Genomic DNA, 21766 nt, shown 5'->3' with positions numbered 1-21766 from the left:
TACTATCTGTGAAATTAAAAAAAATTTTTAATCTTTGGGCTAGAGCAATGGTGCAGTGAGTAGGACGTTTGCCTTGAACATGGTCAACCCGGGTTCAATTCCCAGCATCCCATATGGTCCCACAAGCACCACTAGGAGTAATTCCTGGGTGCAGAGCCAGGAGTAACCCCTGAAAATTGCTGGATGTGACTCAAAAACAAAAAAAAAAAAATTCTAGTTTCCGCCACCTTTAGAAAGTAAATTAAAATCAAATGAAAGTTGTTTCTGCCTTCCCCAGATCCCCTAGAATTAGAATCTATGGATCATTAAGAAAAGGTTTGTTGTAATTACAAGAATACAGGTAGTCCCATAAATAAATCTCAAAAGAGATCAAGAAGCTGCAGAGGTGCTTCCCGACCCCACACCAGGCTGAGTCTCACCCGGGGCACCCTGGAGAGGGGCGTATGAGCCCGCCATCCACCCAAGCAGAGCACCTGGCAGCCCCAAACCTCCACACTCCACAATCGCCGCCATGCTCCAGGCTGGACTCCACCACTTTGGACGTGCCTCATTCAGAAACTGATCTAGTGAAACACTCAGGTATGTGGGTTTTGTGACCTGAATCTCCAGGCTCTCACAGAATAGAGGGTGGACTACTGTCTCTGGCACCAAATAAGTTCATTAACCTGCCATGATCCAGAGATTCATAAATAAATCTCAAAAGAGATCAACAAGCTGAAAAATGCTTCCAGACCTCAAAGTTACCATCCATTTAAAATTTAACTCCAGCCATATCACCCCATTCAAAATTTTGGACACCCTGGAGCAACATGTCAAGCTCTACACAACTGATGTATAATGACTAGCATACAAGGCTTAACCTGTTAGTTAAGGCTAACCATGTTAGTAATCTCATACAAGGGCTCAATGGCTCCTTGGTGAGATACAACAATGTTTACACAGTTTCTTCTAAGGAAACCTTCGATCATTTTTAGTGAATTATTTATAACAAGCAACATAAAATAAATGAGGGCCTACTTAAAAAAAAAAAAGGATACAGGTAATTCCAAAACTACCCATTGAGAATGACTGCAGATGACTGTATATCTGAAAAATATACTTATGATTAATGATGTGGAATCAGGAAAATTTGAAGAAAAATAAAACCTTACCTATAGTTTTCATTTAATTTATAATGAAGCATTTATCCAGATGAGACACTGCTAAAGTACTAATCTTTTCCAAGTGCTTTGTAAAGGATGTATAATCCTTTAGGCTGCACAGGTCAGTACTAACTTCTTATACTACTGAGATAACAGAAGGTTCTACAGCTAGTATTTGGGGCCAGAACACCAAGTTCTGATTATCATCTATGCCTTTTCTGTTGTACCACTCTTTTATATAATTTGGCTAGCATTTCTCTAGGAAAAAAATCCATAGATGCTCACATAATTGAAGGAGTATATGAAGGGAAAGGGAAGTAGGAGGAAACGGAATCAAATTAATGGAGAAATGAGATTTTTTCTACCTCCTATAACGTCAGTCACATTGTGTGCTATTTGTATTATAAATACAAATATTATAAAATTATAAATTATAAATACAAATTATAAATACAAATAAATACAAATATACAAAGGGGCTGGAGCGATAGCACAGCGGTAGGGCGTTCGCCTTACACGTGGCCAACATGGCCGACCCGAGTTCGATTCCTCAGCCCCTCTCGGAGAGCCCGGCAAGCTACTGAGAGTATTCGATATGCCAAACACAGTAACAACAAAGTCTCCAATGGAGACGTTACTGGGCCCGCTCGAGCAAATCGACGATCAACGGGAGGGCCTTTACCTTTTTACCTTGTATTATAAAAACCTATATAAAATTTGATTATGTGTTTCTCAGTTACTAGCCCCTAAAATCTCTTTATTATACTAACACCTATTAACATAGAGACTCTATTGGGAACTGTTAATAACAGCCAAAGTATTAGGCTTACTACTTAATGCAGCAGGTAATGCAGCACAGAGACTGTTCCACATATTACTGCCAAATAAAGTAAAACAGGTCACTTGAAGTGCCTAGTTTAGTACATGTAACAGCACAGGCACTCAATTCAAGAATAAATTCAAAAACTATTGAAAGTATTGTCTCCTGACAGCACTGTTAGTAAATATTTACCAAGTACCTACCCTTTAAAGTCTTAGCAAATATTTATTAAGTACCTACCCTTAAGGATTGATTTAGCAGGAGAAATGAATGTGGTAAGTACTAAAACCAACAAAATATTACCGTAACACAAAATATTACTGCACTTATTACACACAGAAGACTAACATTTTAAAAAGAAATTTCCCTGTAGTTACTGTTAGATGGAGCAACATAAATTTATTTCATAAGTATATGGTGAACACTGCAGGGTTATTTCCAACTGGTATGGCAAGAAAGGATCAAGGTCTTTCCCTGCCCTTACAAAAAAAAGATCGTTGCTGTTTCAAATCCATTTCCTAAAGTGATGCCGTCAAAAATCTCTTGAGTGGAACCAGAGCAAGAATGTAGCAGGTAGGGTTTTTCCCTTGCACACAACAGAAGGGGGTTCCCTAGCCATTCCATATGGTCCCCCAGTTAATTCCTAAGTGCAGATCCAGGAGTAGCCCCTCAGCAACACCAAGTGTGACCCCCCCAAACAAACTAAAACCTCTTGAACAATGTCAAGAAGAGACAAAGTCAGCCGCAAGAAAATAATCTAAGTATCAACAATTTCAACAGGTTGAATAAAACACATTCAATATCCCTTATATCAAGATTTCAGAATGATAATTAAAAACAAGACATGTTGATCTGTGGATCATGTACTGTACATCTTTTAAAAAGAAAAAAGCAAGAGAAAGCAGCTCTACTACTGTCATAAAAGGAATACATATAAACTTACCAGTCGGAGCACTACCAGGGGATACCTAACCTAGGCTCTGAGGGATCACTAAAATATTCTCAAGGGGAAGGTACCAGAAACAATCTCATTTAGTACTTTGTTCTAAAGAGCAGAAGTGGTCTTTCAAGCATTAATTTTTTTTTAAAAAAGAGCTAAGGCACTCTTTAAATTGTGGCACTTGCTGGAAAAATGGAATCAGAAAACGAGAAATTGGGAATGGGAGGAATAAGCAAACAAGTTTTTGAAAGACAACTAGAATTAGATGAAAACAAACAAACAAACAAACAATGGTCTGGTAAAGAAACTTGGGATTTATACCATATCTAAGAAGAACTCTTTGAAGAGTCTCATTAAAAATTAACGAGGAAGGGCCGGAGTGATAGTTCAGCAGATAGGGCACTTGCTCTGCACATGGACAACCTAAGTTTGATCCCTGGCATCCCATATGTGCCCCCTAAGTACCACCAGGGATGATTTCTGAGTGCAAAGTCAGAAGAAACCCCTGAGCATAGTGCGGCATTGCCCCAAAACAAAAACAAAAACAAAAAAATAAAAAGACAAGGAGCTTGCTCAACAGTCGAGCACATGCTTTGCATGCAGGAGAACCAGGGTTGATCTCAGGCACCAAGAATTCCTGAACACTGTTGCCAGGAGTAGTAGATCCTGACCTTGGAGCTTCTGAGCATTGCTGCGTGTGCCCTCCCTCCAGAAAGTGGTGTGGTCAAACTTTCATTTCATAAAAATCATTCTGGTGACTGAAAATATTTAATTGGAAAAAAGAATACAAGAAAATATTTAACCGAAAAAAAAAGAAAAAGAAAAAAGAACACAAGAATAATAAAGAGAGATCATGGCAGATTTGAGAAATGGTTAGGAGATAAGAGTAGTAACAGAAAATTAACTGGTAAAGAGTTGTAGAGAAAAATTTATATGAGTTACCCTGGAGGCTTAAAAATAATTTAATTATAGCACCAAAAAGTATGACAGCTATTTGTTTGCATGATGGTCTCCCATGATACAGAGTTGGCTCCTGATAAACACAGAGGCCGCAGTTTGTCCATCATAATGTTACTTAAATATAAATGGGGGGCGGGAATGTGGCTCAGCAATAAAGTGAGCTAAATAAGTAAAGCAGTTATATGAGGCCCTAGAGTCAACTCCTCGACTTGGTGCAAATTCTAACAGGACATTATTATTTATTTTTTTGGAGAGAAACGTCTAGGAAATTAATGTTAACTATTTAATACTAAACTCAAACTTACTAATAAAATTAAATGTATAGAGGGGGTGGAACAATAGCACAGCGAGTAGGGCGTTTGCCTTGCACGCGGCCCACCCAGGTTCGATTCCCAGCATCCCATATGGTCCCCCAAACACTGCCAGGAATGATTCCTGAGTGCAAGGCCAGGAGTAAGCCCTGAGCATCGCCAGGTGTGACCCCCCCAAAAAAAAAAGCCAAAAAGAAAATTAAATGTATTGAACTTTCCCTAATCTTCTCTGTATCGTTCCAATTTTAGTATATGCGCTGCTGAAGCGAGCACGATAGCACAGCGGTAGGGCGTTTGCCTTGCACGCAGCCAACATGGCCGACCCGAGTTCGATTCCTCCACCCCTCTCGGAGAGCCTGGCAAGCTACAGAGAGTATCTTGCCCGCACGGCAGAGCCTGGTAAGCACCTGTGATGTATTCGATATGCCAAACACAGTAACAACAAACTCTCCAATGGAGACGTTATTGGGCCCGCTCGAGCAAATCGATGAACAACGGGAGGACAGTGACAGTGACAGAACTTTCCCTATGTGAAGCCAATGTAATGAGATACCATGCAACTTTCCCCAATTTTATTTCAGTAAATAAAAACAAACCAGATAACAAAGCATTATAGAAGTCATAAAGCAGTGATTTCAAGTATACAGTGCTGCCTAGCATTTTGAGGTTGAAAAAGAAGATGTTATTTTCTGATTCCTGACACTCCAAAGAATTAAATCTTAATGCAGCCACCTTGTTAACTTTTTCTTTATCATCTTTTTAGAGATATGTGTCAACTTACTTCTCCACAAAGCTGGTAAAGAGAGCATTATCTTTAATTCTTTATTTTTGCTGAGATTTACATTCCATATAATTTTACCATGACCCCAAGTATATTCTTTTAAAATAATTTCCTGTCCCATACAAACAACTGTTACTTTCAGGCCACACAAAAAAATTAGTAGTTAAGGTGCAGGGGAAGGGGAACTGGATTTGGTCTGCAGGTCCAGTTTGCCAAATCTAGTTCTAAGTTGCTGAGAGAAATTCACTCAATTCAGGAAGAAACCTGATAGAAAAATGTTGTTTTTTTTCTTGACTTTCAATATTTGACTTTCATATCAGTTGACTTTCATATTAGTTGGCTTTCAACTGTAACTATGAAGCTGTATCTCTCTTTTAAGAATACATACACAGACGCTGGAGTGGTAGTACAGCAAGTAGGGCACATAGCTGACCCAGGTTCCATTCAATCCCCAGCACCCAATATGTCCCAAAAACCTGCCAAAAGTGATTCCTGAGTATAGACCCAGGAGTAATCCCTGAGCAGAGCTGAATGTGGCACAACCTCCCCTCACCCCTAATAAATGAAAATACATATATCTGAGGATCATTCTAGGCAGGTAGGGAGGGTATAGTCTTGAAGAATATGCCTGGTGGGGAATATGATAGCATGATCAAACCAGGGCTTTAAACATGCAGGTCTGATCATTTAGATATATTTATACATTTAGACCACATATCTGGTGCAAATATTTTCTATAAAATTATCTGAGAATCACATTTTACTTATTTTTGGGGGGTTTTGGGCCACACCCAGTGGTGTTCAGGCTTACTCCTGGATCTGCATCCCTGGCAATGTTCGGAGGATCTTATGGAATGCCAGGGATTGAACCTGGGTCTACCGCATGCAAGGAAAGTGCTTACGTGATGCACTATCTCACTGGCCTCCAAGAATCACATTTATAAAGCACAGTACAACAGTAGTTTAAAAGTCCAGTACAGTGGCTGGAGCAATGGCACAGCGGGTAGGGCGTTTGCCTTGCATGCGGCTGACCTGGGTTCGATCCCCGGCGTCCCATATGGTCCCCCGAGCTCCGCCAGGAGAGATTCCTGAGTGCAGAGCCAGGAATAACCACTGAGCATCGCTGGGTGTGATCCAGAAAGCAAATAAATAAATAAATAAAAATGTAAGTCCAGTGCATTATCTTTTGTTCTTTTTATATGAGCATCAATAAAAACCAACATGTCTACATCAAATTAAATTCACCATTAAAAGCACAATTCTGTCCTTCACAGTATAATTCCATTAGAGGAACGGGGTAAAAGGCACCCAAAACAGAAAGCACATTAAAATGACATTTCACTTTAAATAAGCAGGCAAAAAATTATCTTAATAAGTGACTAAGGAGATAGTATAGGGGCCAGGGTACATATCTGACATTTGTCCAACCCAGATTCAGTTCCCGTCACCACACCATCCCCCTAGCATCTCCAGTCAGATGTATTCCCCCCAGGAAATCCCTGAGAACGGATGGGGTGACCTGGAGGCCTCTGACCACCACCATGATGCTGTGCCCAGATCCCGGGGTCCAAGTCTTAGGAGGTCCCCCAAAACACACATCCAAACAACAAAAAAGTCTCAGTAAAGATATCCATTTTGGGCAAAAATTTAAATGGGACTTTCAAAGATTGTATATCACTAAGCATTTTATTTTAGTGAATCAAGCCTTGGTACTGAATTAACTGCTTTCATTTGCGAAAACTCCATGGGTCATTTGGCAAAGCGCAAGTTTGCTTCTAAGTTACCCTGTTAAACAGCATTTATAAATGTCATTCTTTGTGGAATTATAAACAAACTGCAGATTAACACCAGTGTTTTAGGTACTCTTAGGCTTTTTCAAAGCTTGTACATATGCCTAATTTTAGGCTGCCAATGGCAACCTACCAAATTATTTCACCATTATGTCAGTTATCATGGGAAGATAAACAGCAAGGTATTTAAAATATAACTAGCAAGTAATATATTCTTGACTAATATTTCTTTTTTTGACAGCGCTTAGGGCTTGCTCGTAGCTCTGCACTCAGGGATCACTTTTTGGGGCTAGAGCAATAGTACAGTGGGTAGGGTGTTTGCCTTTCATGAGAATGACCCAGCTTTATCACCACATGGTCCCCCAAACACCACTAGGAGTGAATCTTGAGTGCACAGCTAGGAGTAAACCCTAAGCACCCTGGTGTGATCCAAAAACCAAAGGCAGGGCATGAGGAATCATATGGGGTGCTATGGATCAAACCTGGGTCTGCCACGTGCAAGTCAAGCATCTTAATTGCTGTACTGTAGTTCCAGTCCCAGCTAATATTTCTATATTAATCAATTAGATGGTAGGGCACTTGCTTTGCACATGGCCAACTAGTGTTTGATGCCTGACATCCCATATAGTACCCCAAGTCACACTAGGAGTAATTCCTAAATGCAGAGTCAGAAGTAACCCCTAAGCATCATTGGGTATGGCCCAGAAACATAAAAAGAAAAGAAAAAAAAGAAGGAAAAGGTAAAAGACTAGAGACTAGATCATAAAATACTTTTTATCCCAACTCTTAATGGGCATTAGAAGCTTCACTCAACTCCATTCATAAAAACATTCCTTGGATCTCCTCATACCTGTGTAAACAAATTGGCAACTGCTATGGTCAAATGACTGCCTCCTCTTTAAAGGCATAAGTATTTCACTTACCAAAAAAAGAAGTCAACAGCTAATAAGAGAACAGCAACATGTCAACAAAGCTATGCACTACCATACCAAAACAAACCAAAGTATTTGCAAACCAAAGAAAACTCCTATTACAAAATAATCAATTTCTACAGAAATATTCAAAGGGAGCATAATAGAAAGAAGGTTTAAGAACTTTTAAAATTAGATAAATAACCTTAGACTAATATTGTTTTTGTGAACCCAGTATATTTTCGTACTTAGGAACACAGAGCACAGATCCCCTTGGAGTTTAAACATTGCTGTGTGGCAGCCCAGAAGACTACTGCTAGGAAACAGTGCAATATATTTTTTTCTACGTTTCCATTTCTCAACCCATGGGAGTTAAATAGGCTTTTGCAATTAAGTACAGGTACTGCTTGATTAAAAACTGAAATTGTGTACAAGCTACAATGCTCTCATTATTAAATAAAAAAATAAGGCAAAATCTCACTAGTTCCCAGTGATGTAGTTTACTTGAAAAATTCATTTCTTAATTCTACAAACTTATAAAACGTATTCTTTAACATTTATTTTTTTAAATTAAGGGCACTGTGTTTTACAAGGTGTTATTAGTAGAAAAGTGGTTATTTCTACACGACGAGGTCTACAAGACACAACTTGTACCTAAGCAGCAGTTTATACAATGCATCTAGCACTGCACTGTAGTACTGTCCTCCCGTTGTTCGCGGATTTGCTTGAGTGGGCACCAGTAACATCTCCATTGTGAGATTTGTTGTTACTGTTTTTGGCATATCGAATATGCCACGGGGAGCTTGCTAGGCTCTGCTGTGCGGGCGGGATTCTCTCAGTAGCTTGCCGGGCTCTCCGAGAGGGATGGAGGAATCGAACCCGGGTTGGCCATGTGCAAGGCAAACGCCCTACCTGCAGTGCTATTGCTTCAGCCCTAATGCATCTAACATTGACTAATTTCTTATAACATGGCACCAAGCATGACCACTCTGTCAGCGTTTCCACCCACAATTACATGTGTGCAACTTCATAATTCCCCCACCTCCTTTCCAGTCCTCTGGAGACAAAAAACATTTAACTGGTTCTCACAGTTCACAGGTTTACAGTTATTCTTTTCAGATTTATCATAGTAAAGATAGAAGTTTTTGGAAAGAAGATTTCCTTAGTTATACTCAGTTTTTTAAAGTCTAAAAGGCAACTGCTGAATCATGATAGAAAAACTATCTAGTAGGCTGGAGAAATAGAACATTGTCAACCTGGGTTCAATCCCCAGAACCCCATATGGTCCCCCCAAGTCTTCCAGGAGTGATTCGCAAGTGAAGTCAGTAGTAAAGCACTGAGCACTGCTGAATGTAGCCCAAAAAATGAGAGAAAGAGGGAGAAATAGAGGGAGAGAGAGAATCCAGAGAATTCTATAGCTTCAGAATTCTGTCCCCCCCAAAAAAAATTAAAAAAAGAAAGAGAAATCTGTGCCAGAAATACTATGGATGGTGAGAGAATGAAACATTCAGAGAAAACTACTTGGCAATGTAGTTAAGGACCTGAGATAAGATTATCCTGCAGTGAGGCGAGAGGGATAGTACAGTGAGTAAAGTGCTTTCCTTACACACAGCCACCCCAAGTTCAATCCCTGGCACCATTTTCCTTGGAGTGCTCAGGAATGAGCCCGGTGTGGTGCCCAAACAAAAAAGTTTCTTCTGTATTCAAGGTAAGTCTGCTTGGGGATGGAGCAATAGTACAGTAGGTAGGGTGCTTTCCTTGCATGAAGTCAACCAGGTTTGACACCCTGGCATCCCCCATGGTGCCCTCTGTACAGCCAGGAGTAAATCCTGAGTGCAGAGCCAGAAGTAACCTCTGAGTACCGTTGGGTTTGGCCCCCAAATTCTCCCCAAAACCCTAAGGTAGATCTGCTTGTGTCTTGGTAAGAAAAGTGAACACAGGATATAGAGTGACAGTACAGTGGGTAGGGCACTTGCCTTACACACAGTAAACCTGCGTTCAATCTCTGACACCCAGCCTCACCCCCAAGTCCCTCCAGGAGTGATGCCTCAGTGCAGAGTCAGGAGTAAACCCTGAGTACCTTCCAGAGTACCCCCCCCAAAAAAAAGGTGGGTACAAAAACTGAAAAAAAATGCAACGTGAAGATTGCAGCAGAAATCTAAATGATACTTCTACAAACCAAGGAACATAGAAAGTTAGGAGAAAAGCATGGAATAATTTTCTGCTATAACCTCCAGACAGAAAAAAAATTAAGTTGAAACTTTGGTTCTGAATTGTCCTCCAGAACTGTGAAAAAAAATTGATTTCTCTTGTCTTTGGACACTCAGGTCATGTTCATTTGTTATTAAAGTCCTAGGAAACTTATAAGTCTTATAATATTTATTTTTAAATACTAAGTAAAACCATTATCACAACAACACAAACCACAAAAATATACTGTAAACACAACCATTTTGGCAGATCATAATTTTCTATCTCCTATTATAACAAACCAGAAGTGGAAAACAACTATACGGGAAATAATACAATAACATTATCAATAATGGGAAAGGAAAGGGAGGGATGATGGAAAAAGTAAAAAGAGCAGCATCTGTTGATAAATTAAATATTAAATTTATTTTTTAGTATTAAAGGATCTGTTTGGGGTTTTCAGCTAAGAAAGAGGGTGTTGGTTTTGGGGCCACCACAACCGGCTGTGATCAGGAATTACTCCTGGCTCTGCACTCAGGGATCATGCTTCACAGTGCTAAGATCTCCATTACTACAAGTGTGTAAGTCCTAAAAAGCATCCAGTGGGTGCTAAAAATAGGTAAAGGAACAAACATGGTAACCCATGATAACCTCTCAGTATCTGTATTGCAAACCGTAATGCCCAAAATGGGAGGGAGGGAGAGAGGGAAGGAAAGAGAGAGAGAAAGAGAGAGAGAGAGAGAGAAGAGAGAGAAGAGAGAAAGAGAGAGAGAGAGAGAGAGAGAGAGAGAGAGAGAGAGAAAGAGAACCAATGAGGCAGCCTGTGTTGAGGGAGGGAACTAGGGACATTGGTGGTGGGAAATGTACACTGATGGAGGGATGGGTGTGCGAACATTGTATGACTAAAATCCAATCAAGAACAGTTCTGTAACTGTATCTCATGGTGATTCAATAAAAAAAAAGAAAGAAAAGAAAGCCCCACAATCAAGTGTGGGAGCCCCATGCATCGCATCTCTCTCTCTCTCTCTCTCTCTCTCTCTCTCTCTCTCACACACACACACACGATGGGACAAGAGTTGGGGGGCTATAAAATCTTTATAATTTAATCTGAGTAGCATGTATAATGAATTTCAAAAAAAGCAAGGTAGGTCTGTTTAAAAACATAGTAAATATCATATAGGGCATTTCCATATTTTGAGCAAGGCAATTCTTTGCTGTATGGAACTGTCTGACAGTTAAGCAAACTAAGACCTGTGAGCCAAATCCAGCCCATTGCCTATTTTGGAAACTTATTTTTTTGGAAAATAGCCATGAACTTTCATTACATTCATTGAAATGCATGCATCCCCCCCACCACACACACACACACACACACACACACACACACACACACACACATACACACAACTTACAATAAACTTCATTTCTGCTTAAAGAGACAAGGTTTAAAACGTGCTTTATTAAAATATCTTAAAAGATAATACTGATTTTTAAAGGAGTTCCACATTACTACACCAACAATAAGTTTCTAACAGGCAAAAGAGCACCATAGTGGACACAAAGACCATGTTTGGCAGATGACCCCATTTCAATCACAAAGGGAGTAGGCAGGACAGGAGTTCTCAAGCCTCCTCCACCTCAAATTCAGCCTGCTCAAGGGCCCTGTTGTCCTGGTACATATTGTCTATAACTGATTTACTAATAGCTGACTTTATGGCCCTCAGAGCCTTAAATATTTACTATTTGGCCCTTTATTAAGAATACTCCATGATATTAAGTATTTAATTCCTATCCATCCACCAACATCAGTATTCCCTTCAAATAATGAAAACCAAAATTTCAGAATCCACATTTGCAACCCAATGGAAGCATTCAAACTTCCTGTTGAGGATGAAGATAGAACACTAGTCTGAAAACCACTAAGCAATAAAGACTTAAAAATGATTGCCTCAAGGGAGCAAACCAAAAAGTTTGAATACAGAGAAGGGCAGTACCCTGGGCTGTTTTGGGTTTTGTTGTATTTTTGGTTTGTGTTTTGTTTTTCTGCAGCAAGCCTTGAAATAATGTGACATTTGGACATCAATTCAGTACTTCATAAGAAAGCCATGCTATTTAATACCGGTGGTATATTCTACACAGAAAAGACTATTCTTTTTTTTTTTTTAATTTTTTTTTTAAGGACAGGAGGAATCCAGAGGGCTCTACTCCCTTTCATGCTGCTTCTTTTTTTTTTTTTTTCTCGGCTAACCAAAACTTTTATTTTATTTATTTATTTATTTTTTATTAGTGAAACACCATGAGGTACAGTTGTAGACTTACAAACTTTCATGCTTGGGTTTCAGTTATACAATGATCGAGTACCCATCCCTCCACCAGTGCCCATTCTCCACCACCAATGATCCCAGTAGCCCTCCCACCCCATCCCCCCCACCCCACCTTGCCTCTGGCAGGGCATTCCCTTTTGCTCTCTCTTTCCTTTAGGGTGTTGTAGTTTGCAATAGAGGTATTGAGTAAACATCATGTTTGGTCTATAGTCTACTTTCAGCACACATCTCACATCCCAAGCTAGTCCTCCAAACGTCCTTTATTTGGTGGTCCCTTCTCTATCTGAGCTGCCTTTTCCCCTAGCATATGCTGCCGGCTTCCAAGCCCTGGAGCAAGGAAAGACTGTATTCTTATATTTGCTTAATCTCTAGTATTCTAATTACCACTTACTTCCAATTCAACTAAATTAAAAAACTATCTCTCCATATAGAAAAAATAAATATGATTACATTTTTCTAATAGAGACCTAAAAAAAGGCATAGAATTGTTTTAAATGGTGAAAACAATCATAATTCACTACAATACAAAAAGCCTATGGTACTACAACATATAGAGTATAACAACAGTCCCAAGAGTAAATGGTTTACTTTATTTTTGAAAAAACAACAACAAAAAAAACCTATTCTTTGACTTTGTAAAAAGAATACACTGTAAAATATATTTCAAAATGTATAAAATGATACACTAGTTAAATAGTTATAATAACTAATCCTAAAATATCAAAATAAATATTTTAAGATTTTAATTTGGAAATAGTGTCTCTGAAGGTTTATTTTACTTAAAAGATTGAATTGTGGAGTTGTAATGTATCAGAAACAGCTGTTAAGTTGTAATGCTTTTTATGTATTCTTTTGATATATAATCATAAAAGTATAACCATATTACTTACCTTGATTTCCTTTAAAGCAAATTAAACCCATAAAAATACTAATACTTTTATAAAATGTTAATATTAACCTTAAATTTGTGCTTTACAATTGAAAATAACCCACCTGTTTTGATAATATAAAGTAAAAAGCAAAGAAAAATATTTTTAATCATCTAAATAATCATTATTTAAAGCTAAAATATAAAATAGTCTTTCCCTCCCACTCAAAAGGTTCTGAAATCTTTTATATTATTTTGGGTAATATTTAACATAAGTCAAATTATATAAAAACACAAGCATCTCCAGAATAAAGACATTTAAAGATTTAAAGCTTTGTTATCAACTTACCTTCTTCTGATACCAGACAATAGCATCTGTAACTTTGGACGCCATTTATTCCACTGAAATCACACATTCGTCATTGTAGGCTGTGCAAGAGAGAAAAACATGCAGGCGACTTTATTTCCACCTTCCAAAAGGAGAGAGATCAACATGCATACCTAACACTCTGGTTAGTCGCACAGCAAAAGACATATGACTATTCTGTTATTACACCCTTCCTCATTACTATTTTAGCAACAGGCTCTCTTAAGTAAACAAAAGTCAGTTGCCGTAATAGAAGAAGTTTCTATCTGAACGTAACACTTGAGTTTTCTTAGAGAAGAAATGTTTTTAAAAGTCATTTAAACACCTCAGAATTTCTCAATTTATGCTAGAAATTCCTTATTTTTAAATTCACATATGATAGGAATCAACTCATTTACTCAGTAACCAATCCACTTAGCTGTAGTTTCTTTCTAGGAACTAGTGTCAATTACTTTTGTTAAAAGATGACTTGACAGAGATCCAAAATTTATAACATTAAATTTCCCGGATACTACTCTGTAAACACAAAGCTGAACTAAAATCAAGTAACTGGAGAAACCCAATTAATTCACTATTAAATATTAAGACAATATTAGAGTCAATTACACAGGAATAAAGTCTCATATATCACAGTTTGCTACTAATTAGACATTCACCACAACTCATTTCAGAAGCATCTTTCTTGGGACTGTCCTAAACAGAACTAAACTTAGCTCCTTAGCCCCAGAGAGAATTAATCCAGACTGGCGATACTTTACAATATTTTTTAACTTGGAAGATCATAGAAGTATGGAAGATGTCTCTGGTATGGTGTTACAAAGGGACCCAAAACAGGATCAAATACAGATAAGCCCCAGAACTAACAAACCAGGATCATTTAAGGCCACAGAGGCTCTTAGGGAAGTAAATGACTAAGTTTCAGGAAGTAGCCAACTAAATTTGTCCTAGCAATGCAGTTTCTGCCAACTGAGGGATGTTACTCTTAAGTTTGTCTACAGTAAGCAAAGTACCATAGGTTTTCTTACTATTATTGGGAGTTAAATAGGATTTAAATACATTGAGAAGACAAACTCAAATGTTTAGATCATTAACCTTTAAGATAAAAGGCATTTTTTTAAAAAATGACAGGCCTTACTTGTTCTTGTTTGGGGGCCACACCTGGTGTTGCTCAGAGTCTACACCCAGCTTAGCAGCTTCCTACATGCAATGCAAACACTCAGCTATTTGAGCTTTTTCTTCAGCTCCTAAGGCCTATATTTTGACAGTGTTATAAAACAGAATTGATTGGGTTTTGTGGGGGTAGCAGGGACAGTGTTGGTGCGGAGGTATTTGGGTCACATTCAAAGACGTTAGGGGTTGCTCCTGGTTCTGCCTCAGGAATTACTCCTGGCGATGCTCAGGGTACCATATGGGATACCAAGGATGGAACCTGGATTGGCTGCATGTGAGGCAAGTGCCCTAGCTGCTACACTCTCTCCAGCCCCAAATTGAGCATCTCATTACCTTACAAAAGATTCTAATTTCAATATCCAACTGATCAATTTAAGCAAACTATTGTTTGTAATCGTGAAAACTTCCCTGGTTATCATAGAAAGAGGAGATGTACATAGTCACCTCAGGATTCAGGGCCAGGAAGATAGCACAGGGATTAGGGCACATGCCCCTGGCATTGGATGGACCCCCACACATCTCAGGTATAGGCCCCTGAGCACTGTCAGGTGGTCCTGGTGGTTGGTCCCTGGCTTTGCAGAGACTGAGCAGCACTGCATTCTCCTACCCTAGCAATTAACTATGCAACTGAATTGGCCAAAATTTACCGGAAAAGGTCCCTGGACCCCCTGAGCACTACCTGGGAGGCCCCTCCCTGCAAAAAAAAAAAAAGTCTGAATTTAAATACTGGCTCTACTATCAGGTATGAAGAAGTCACTTTATCTCTGGTATCCTCCTCTCCTTTGCTTACTAAATAAGAAAAATTAAAAATCCATTCTACACAAGGCTTTTGTGACTAGTAAGATGGTAAACATAAAACACCCAGCAATATAATACATAAGAGGTCAAATTATAATTATCTTATTGCCCAATTTTATATGAAAAATCCCTTAATCCAGTAACTGAAAAGTAGTTTTATTTCCCTTTTTATATATGGCAGTTTAGAGAAGGAATACACACACTCGGTTCTTCTGGACACTTAAAACAAAAATAGCAACCTGATTATCATAAAATCATAATGTCAATACTCAACTACACACACATGGATTAAATTTAGATATTTCAAGTTCACCACTAAAATTCATCAGTCAGGTGTGGTTAACTTAATTTCTCTCACCAAGTTTTTTTTTGAGGAAGGTTACTGTAAATAACAGTATCTCCCATTTTATATTTTTCCATCCTGGATGACTTTGTGAGGTAACCAACAGTTTAAACCACATTTAATCCTAGAGCTTCTCTCCACTGACTGCACTAGAGAACCATCTGTTACAACACTATGCCTTCACTGTATTTGTAAAGACAACTACATATCTTTTCCAAACTCATTCTAACTCATTCCTTCCTTCTTCCCTTTTCAACCTTCACCCGCCAAATGCAAACTACAAAAAGTATGGAAATGTCAACTTTTCTCATTATCCTTTCACTTTTCGTAATCTCTACTAACACAAAACTCCAGGTTCTCTACCAAGATAGAAAGCATTTCTCCTACCCCCAGAAGTGTAAATCATATGCATTCCATTAGCAAAATATAAAAGAAGTTTTTATTTACCCACTCTGATAAATGAATGAGCTAGTTAATATATTTAGGCAATATTCACATGGTTATATAAAAACAATGATAATTTAGTAAAATAATCTGCCTCAAATAAAATTATGCATTTTATATATATTACACTAAACTGCACTCAAAAATTAACTATAATGGTAAAAGTATACATGTTCTACAATTTTTCATGTTTGCATTTACAGAAATAAAAAATCAGTCTATTTTCATACACATTTTCCTTCAGTAATGGTACAGTTTACTTTGCAAACTCATTTAATACTTTTCCATTGTGTCAACAAACCTTCAGTAACACCAAGTGGCTCATACCTATTTTTAAAACAGGTTTTACGGCATGCTAAGACAGATTTCTGAATCACACATCTGACAAAATACAAAGATACCAAGTTTTACATAAGTATAAAAATATCAACTAATACACAAAAAATGATTTTATGAATAATAAAAGTATTTCTAAAGTCTTTGGTTCTGATAATCCAAAACAGATACTACTATCATGAAAGCTCTTATTAATTGTGTACCTCATCCTCTCCACCCCCACCATGAATCTCCTTATTGCTTCACTGGTTGCAAATAACAGAAATTTGAGCTAGCTTAAGAAAAGAGGGAAAGTTTTGTTTTAAAAGCAGGGGAATGTCTCACAAATCCAAGGTTAGGGATGCAGCCCATATCATGAATGAGAACTAAGGCATGCAAAACTAGTACAGGACTCTGTTGGTCTTTATGATCTTGCTCCCTCTGTCTTGGTAGGCTTGTTCCCACGGCTTCTCACTTTTCTTGGAGACCATGAACATGGTCAATTCCTAAAGTTCTTTTTCCCCCTTCATTAAGAAGGAAGCTAAAGTGAGAATATCAGTCGCATTTCCAATTTTCTCTGGGAAGGATGGCACTGACTGCACTGGCAACAGGTGTACACTCTTGGTTCATCCAGGATGAGTTAGGATATCTCATTTGGAATCCTGCAGCTCTGGTCATGTGGATAGCAATAGGATTAAGGCATAGATAGAACATTGGCAGAGGTGAATGAACAAATCTGAGCTGGGTTAACTCTGTAAGAACCCCTTAGCAGCCAACACACAAACTTTTTTATTCTATGTTCATACTTGAAGGATGCCCCATCTAAGATTGATCTAAACGTATCCTATAAATCCTACAAATCATTTCTACATATTATACATCTGTTCTTTGGTACTCCAAAGTCAGGTTTTTCACTTCATCTTAAAGTTTTTATATTGAATAAATTAAATTACTGCTTTATGCTGTTTTAACATGACATTACTTCTGAAGTACAAAAAAGCTTAGTGGGTACCTTTGTAACTGATCTGGTTAAAGAAAGTGTATTAAAATATGGAAATTATTTCATTATAAGATCACAGAGCTAACTACAGTTCTAGCATTTAAATCTTGCTGTACACAGACGAATTCTCCCTTTGACACGCTTTATATATCCTACCAAAATATATGAAGTTATTATTTACCATGTACACAGACATAACATGCTATCTACACAAAATACATTTATGGAATCAAAAACCACCATAGAGGAAAAATACAACTACAAAAAAATAATATATTAGGTCTGTTTTTATAGACTTTATTAAATACAGGAGTACCCAGGAGTATATTCTTAGTATAGATACAGTAAAATAAGTCATAAAGGTTTAAGTCGTTTTCCATGTTAAAAAAAAATATATCAAACTACATAAAGTTATAGTGCATAGTACTCATTTTAAAACAGATTTTTCTATTCAGCATGGCTCTCACTATGCTCATAAAATATTTATGTCCACCAATGACACTCTGCTTATGCTGTTATTCCCATTCCGTTCTTTCTGTATTCATCTGGCCTTCAAAATCAGTTCAAATCCTATTTTTCTAGTAAGCTTTTTATGTGTTTATCTGATCTCAAATACACTGAAGGTGGTCTATATGTACAGAGTATCTTAATAAACACGTAAAGCCACACATCTCATTAGATCATATGTAAATTGGTTTGGTTTGGTTTTGGGGCCACATTTAACAGTTCTCAGGGCTTACTCCTGGCTCTACACTTACGGATCACTCCGGGGTGGGGGGGGGGGCTCAAGAAAACATTTGGAATGATCAAACCCAGGTAGGCTGCATACAAGGAAAACAACCTATTGCTCCAATTCCCTTTAAACTTTTTTGTTTGCTTTGAGGCCACACAGGGGATCAATTCCCACAGTCCAGTTGACCGCAGCTGGAGTCAACTTCCAGCTAAGTCCTCAAGAGTCACTCTTGGAGGTGTCCCAAAGGAGCATGCTGTGTCAGAATAAAACCCTGGTCTCTCATATGCAAAGCATGTGCTCAGTCTCTACAGCTATTTCTCTGCCCCCTCCCCCCCCATATATTTTAAATGAAAAGAAAAGAATCTTTCTTAGTGTCATACCATGACGCAGTACACCATCACACAAGTTGAACAGACCAGAGAAAAATCACTAAGCATTATTAGGAAGACTGGGAATTTGGTCTTAGCTCGAAGGTTTCTGACATGTTGGAATGATGATGTCAGATGTTGGTCGGTACTATGATGGTGGATGTGGTGTGGTAACACACATCTGAAGAGGCAACATGAATTTGGACCTGTATATGGAGCACATACAATGTGATAAACCAATGTTTCCTCAGCAGAAATGATTAAACAGATATATAAAACAAAGTAACATTTTGTGTTCACTTCAAAATGTTTCTTAACTTCAACACTGCCATAAAACTTCTATTACTCCTTAAGTGCTCTTTAGGCTCTTCCTTTTATAATACTTAAAAGGTACTATAATTATCTAATTGATAGTACGCTGCTTTAGCACTTCTTCATTTGTTTGACTACTGTACCATCTAGAAAAATCAATAATAAAATGCAATCTATTTAAATGGTTTGTCACTCAAAAAATTCTTTAACAACAAATCAGGCTCCATTCAAATATGGATATGTTATTAAAAGCCTCTATAGAACACTTACACTTATCTTAAAGTATTCTAAATATTCCTTATAAAAATACCAAAGTACTGATATTTAGATGATCTAATAAAGCTTCACAATTTAACAGTCACAGATTTAACAGTCACAATTCTCATTTTGAGATTTTTAAATTCTCATTATAAAAATGCTATGAATTAAATCAGAAAAACAGTATCCTATCAAAAATGTCTATTTACTGAATAGCTATATACTGAAAGTGCACTGTTCTAGGTTGAGAATACAAATGGAGTAAAAAATAAAGTCCCTGTCCTAACAAAACTTAAATTGCAAAGCTGGAAGATAGAAAATGAACAAGAAGAAGAATAATTTTGTGTTGAGACAGTACCATGAAGGAAATAAGCAGGGAAGGTGACTGAGATGCAGTGGGTATTTTTAGAAAGGATTGCCAAAGACTCTCTCTGAGATGACATATTGAGATCTGAAGGTTGAAAACAGCCAGCTAGGCTGAAAACTGAGGAAGGATATCCCGAGCAAAGGGAAGAGCAAACACAAAGACCTTGAGTGGGATTAAACTTCCTATTTTTCAAGAAGAGTAAGGAGGCTAATTTAATACAAGGATAATGGACATAGCACTCAGTCATTTAAGATGAAGTCTGAAAGGGAGGTATAAGGCCACCACGGTAAATAAGTTATCATAAATAAGATAGGAAGTCACTGATGTGATCTCAGCAGAGTGTGACGATCTAATTTCCAAGACCACTCTGAGAGCTGGGTAGAAAATGAACAGGACTAAAGAGTTCACATTGGAGGCAGTGAAGCTAGTTTTTTTTTTAAAGTATTAGTCCAAAAAGCAGCTCAGATAGAGAAGGGACTACCAAGTAAAGGGTGCTTGGAGGGCCAGCTCGGGATAGGAGATGCGAGCTGAAAGTAGACTATAGACAGAAGATGGTGGCCACTCAATACCTATACTGCAAACCACAACACCCAAAAGGAGAGAGAGAGCAAAAGGGAATGCCCCGCCACAGAGGCGGGGTGCAGTGGGTGGGATGGGGTGGTGGTGGTGGGAGGGCTACTGGGATCATTGGTGGTGGGGAATGGGAGGGATGGGTACTTGATCATTGAATGACTGAAACCTAAGCATGAGTTTGTAAGTCTGTAACTGTACCTCACCGTGATTATTTACAAATTAAATTAAATTTTTAAAAAAAAAGTGGGGCTGGAGCGATAGCACAGGGGGTAAGGCACTTGCCTTGCACGTGGCCGACCTGGGTTCAATTCCCATCTGGTCCCCTTAGTACCTCCAGGAGTAATTCCTGACTGCAGAGCCAGAAGTAACACCTGTGCATTGCCGGATGTGACCCAAAAAGCATAAATAAATAAATACATACATACATACATACAAAAAGTATTAGTCCTAACCCTACATACTGTAGGGTTAAGGTGCGAGCAGCAGATGTGTATGGCATCAAGTGGACAATTTTGAGTTTTATTCATAGGTAAAAATCAGCAAATGGGCTGGAAAGGGGACAGGCTATGGAAAAGGGACAGGCTATGGCAAGGAATTAGAAACAGAAGAATCTAGAGTTGGAATTCCTGAAAGCAGGAATTCAGGGTTTTGCTTTGAATCATGTTCCGAGATGTAAACACACACACACAGACTTACGAAAGTAGACATAAAAATGAAACTTTAGACCTGTTAGGGTGACAATACATATTAGCCATAAAAACAAAGAAATTTAGGTAGGTAGACACATGACTAACACGATTCATGATGTTCAAGATACATGATGATGAAGCTCAAGATAAAGAGCAGGAATAGAGACATGAGCTTGAAAACCACAAACACATATCAATATTTGAAATCAGAGGTATGTTGCACAGGTATGTGTCGCAACTGAATAAATGAACACTTAAATTAAGATCTGACTTTCAGGCTAAAGAGACAGCATAGGAGGTAAGACACTTTTCCTGTAAGTGGCCAGCCACGGTTTGAATCCTCGACATCACATATAATCTCCCATTACCACCAGAAGTGACCCCTGAACACAGAACCAGAAGCCCTTAGCACAGCCAGTTGTGGCCCAAAACAAACAAACAAAAACAACAAAATCATTCAAATTACTGACAGCACTTAAGAATATTATTAGTGGGGGTGGGGGGGAAGGTCTAGCCTCAGCTCTGTCACTCCTTAGAGGAACTGGTATCAGAGATCAAAAACAGAAAATGAGTAGAAAAGAAGCGGGTTAAAGTGGCATCATGGGTTCTAAGCTGTTTTCACGGAGCATTGAAAGGGATGCTGGTATCACTAGATTATTTTTTTTTTTGCTTTTTTTTTGGGGGGGGGGTCACACCTGGCGATACACATAGGTAATTCCTGGCTCTGCACTCAGGAATTACCCCTGGCGGTGGTCAGGGGACCATATGGGATGCTGGGAATCGAACTCGGGTCGGCCACGTGCAAGGCAAACGCCCTACCCGCTGTGCTATTGCTCCAGCCCCTGGTATCACGAGATTTAAGAAAACAGGTAAAAAAAGACTCTGAGAAAAACAATTTTAAATGAAATAGAAAAGATCAAAGTCAGCAGAAAGAGGCCAGAGAGAGAGTACAGTGGGTAGGGTGCTTGCCCTTCATACAGCAGACCCAGGTT

At 38.4% G+C, this 21766-nt stretch overlaps 1 protein-coding gene across 4 annotated transcripts in view; it reads right to left on the bottom strand.

Moving 5' to 3' along the window:
* The window catches only part of PHTF2 (putative homeodomain transcription factor 2), a 107674-nt gene that overhangs the window by 71364 nt on the left and 14544 nt on the right, over positions 1-21766 (bottom strand). For all 4 annotated transcript variants that reach the window (XM_056118072.1, XM_056118074.1, XM_056118076.1 and 1 more), the window contains exon 2: positions 13387-13466. In XM_056118072.1, coding sequence (XP_055974047.1) covers positions 13387-13431 — 45 coding nt within the window. In that variant the 5' untranslated portion in view covers positions 13432-13466. The remainder of the gene's footprint in view (positions 1-13386; positions 13467-21766) is intronic.

Source organism: Sorex fumeus, unplaced genomic scaffold, assembly GCF_029834395.1.
Source record: "Sorex fumeus unplaced genomic scaffold, SorFum_2.1 ptg000037l, whole genome shotgun sequence".
Taxonomy (NCBI): Eukaryota; Metazoa; Chordata; class Mammalia; order Eulipotyphla; family Soricidae; genus Sorex; species Sorex fumeus.
Note: the sequence above shows the minus strand (reverse complement) of the source record. Positions and strands in the feature narration are given on the sequence as shown.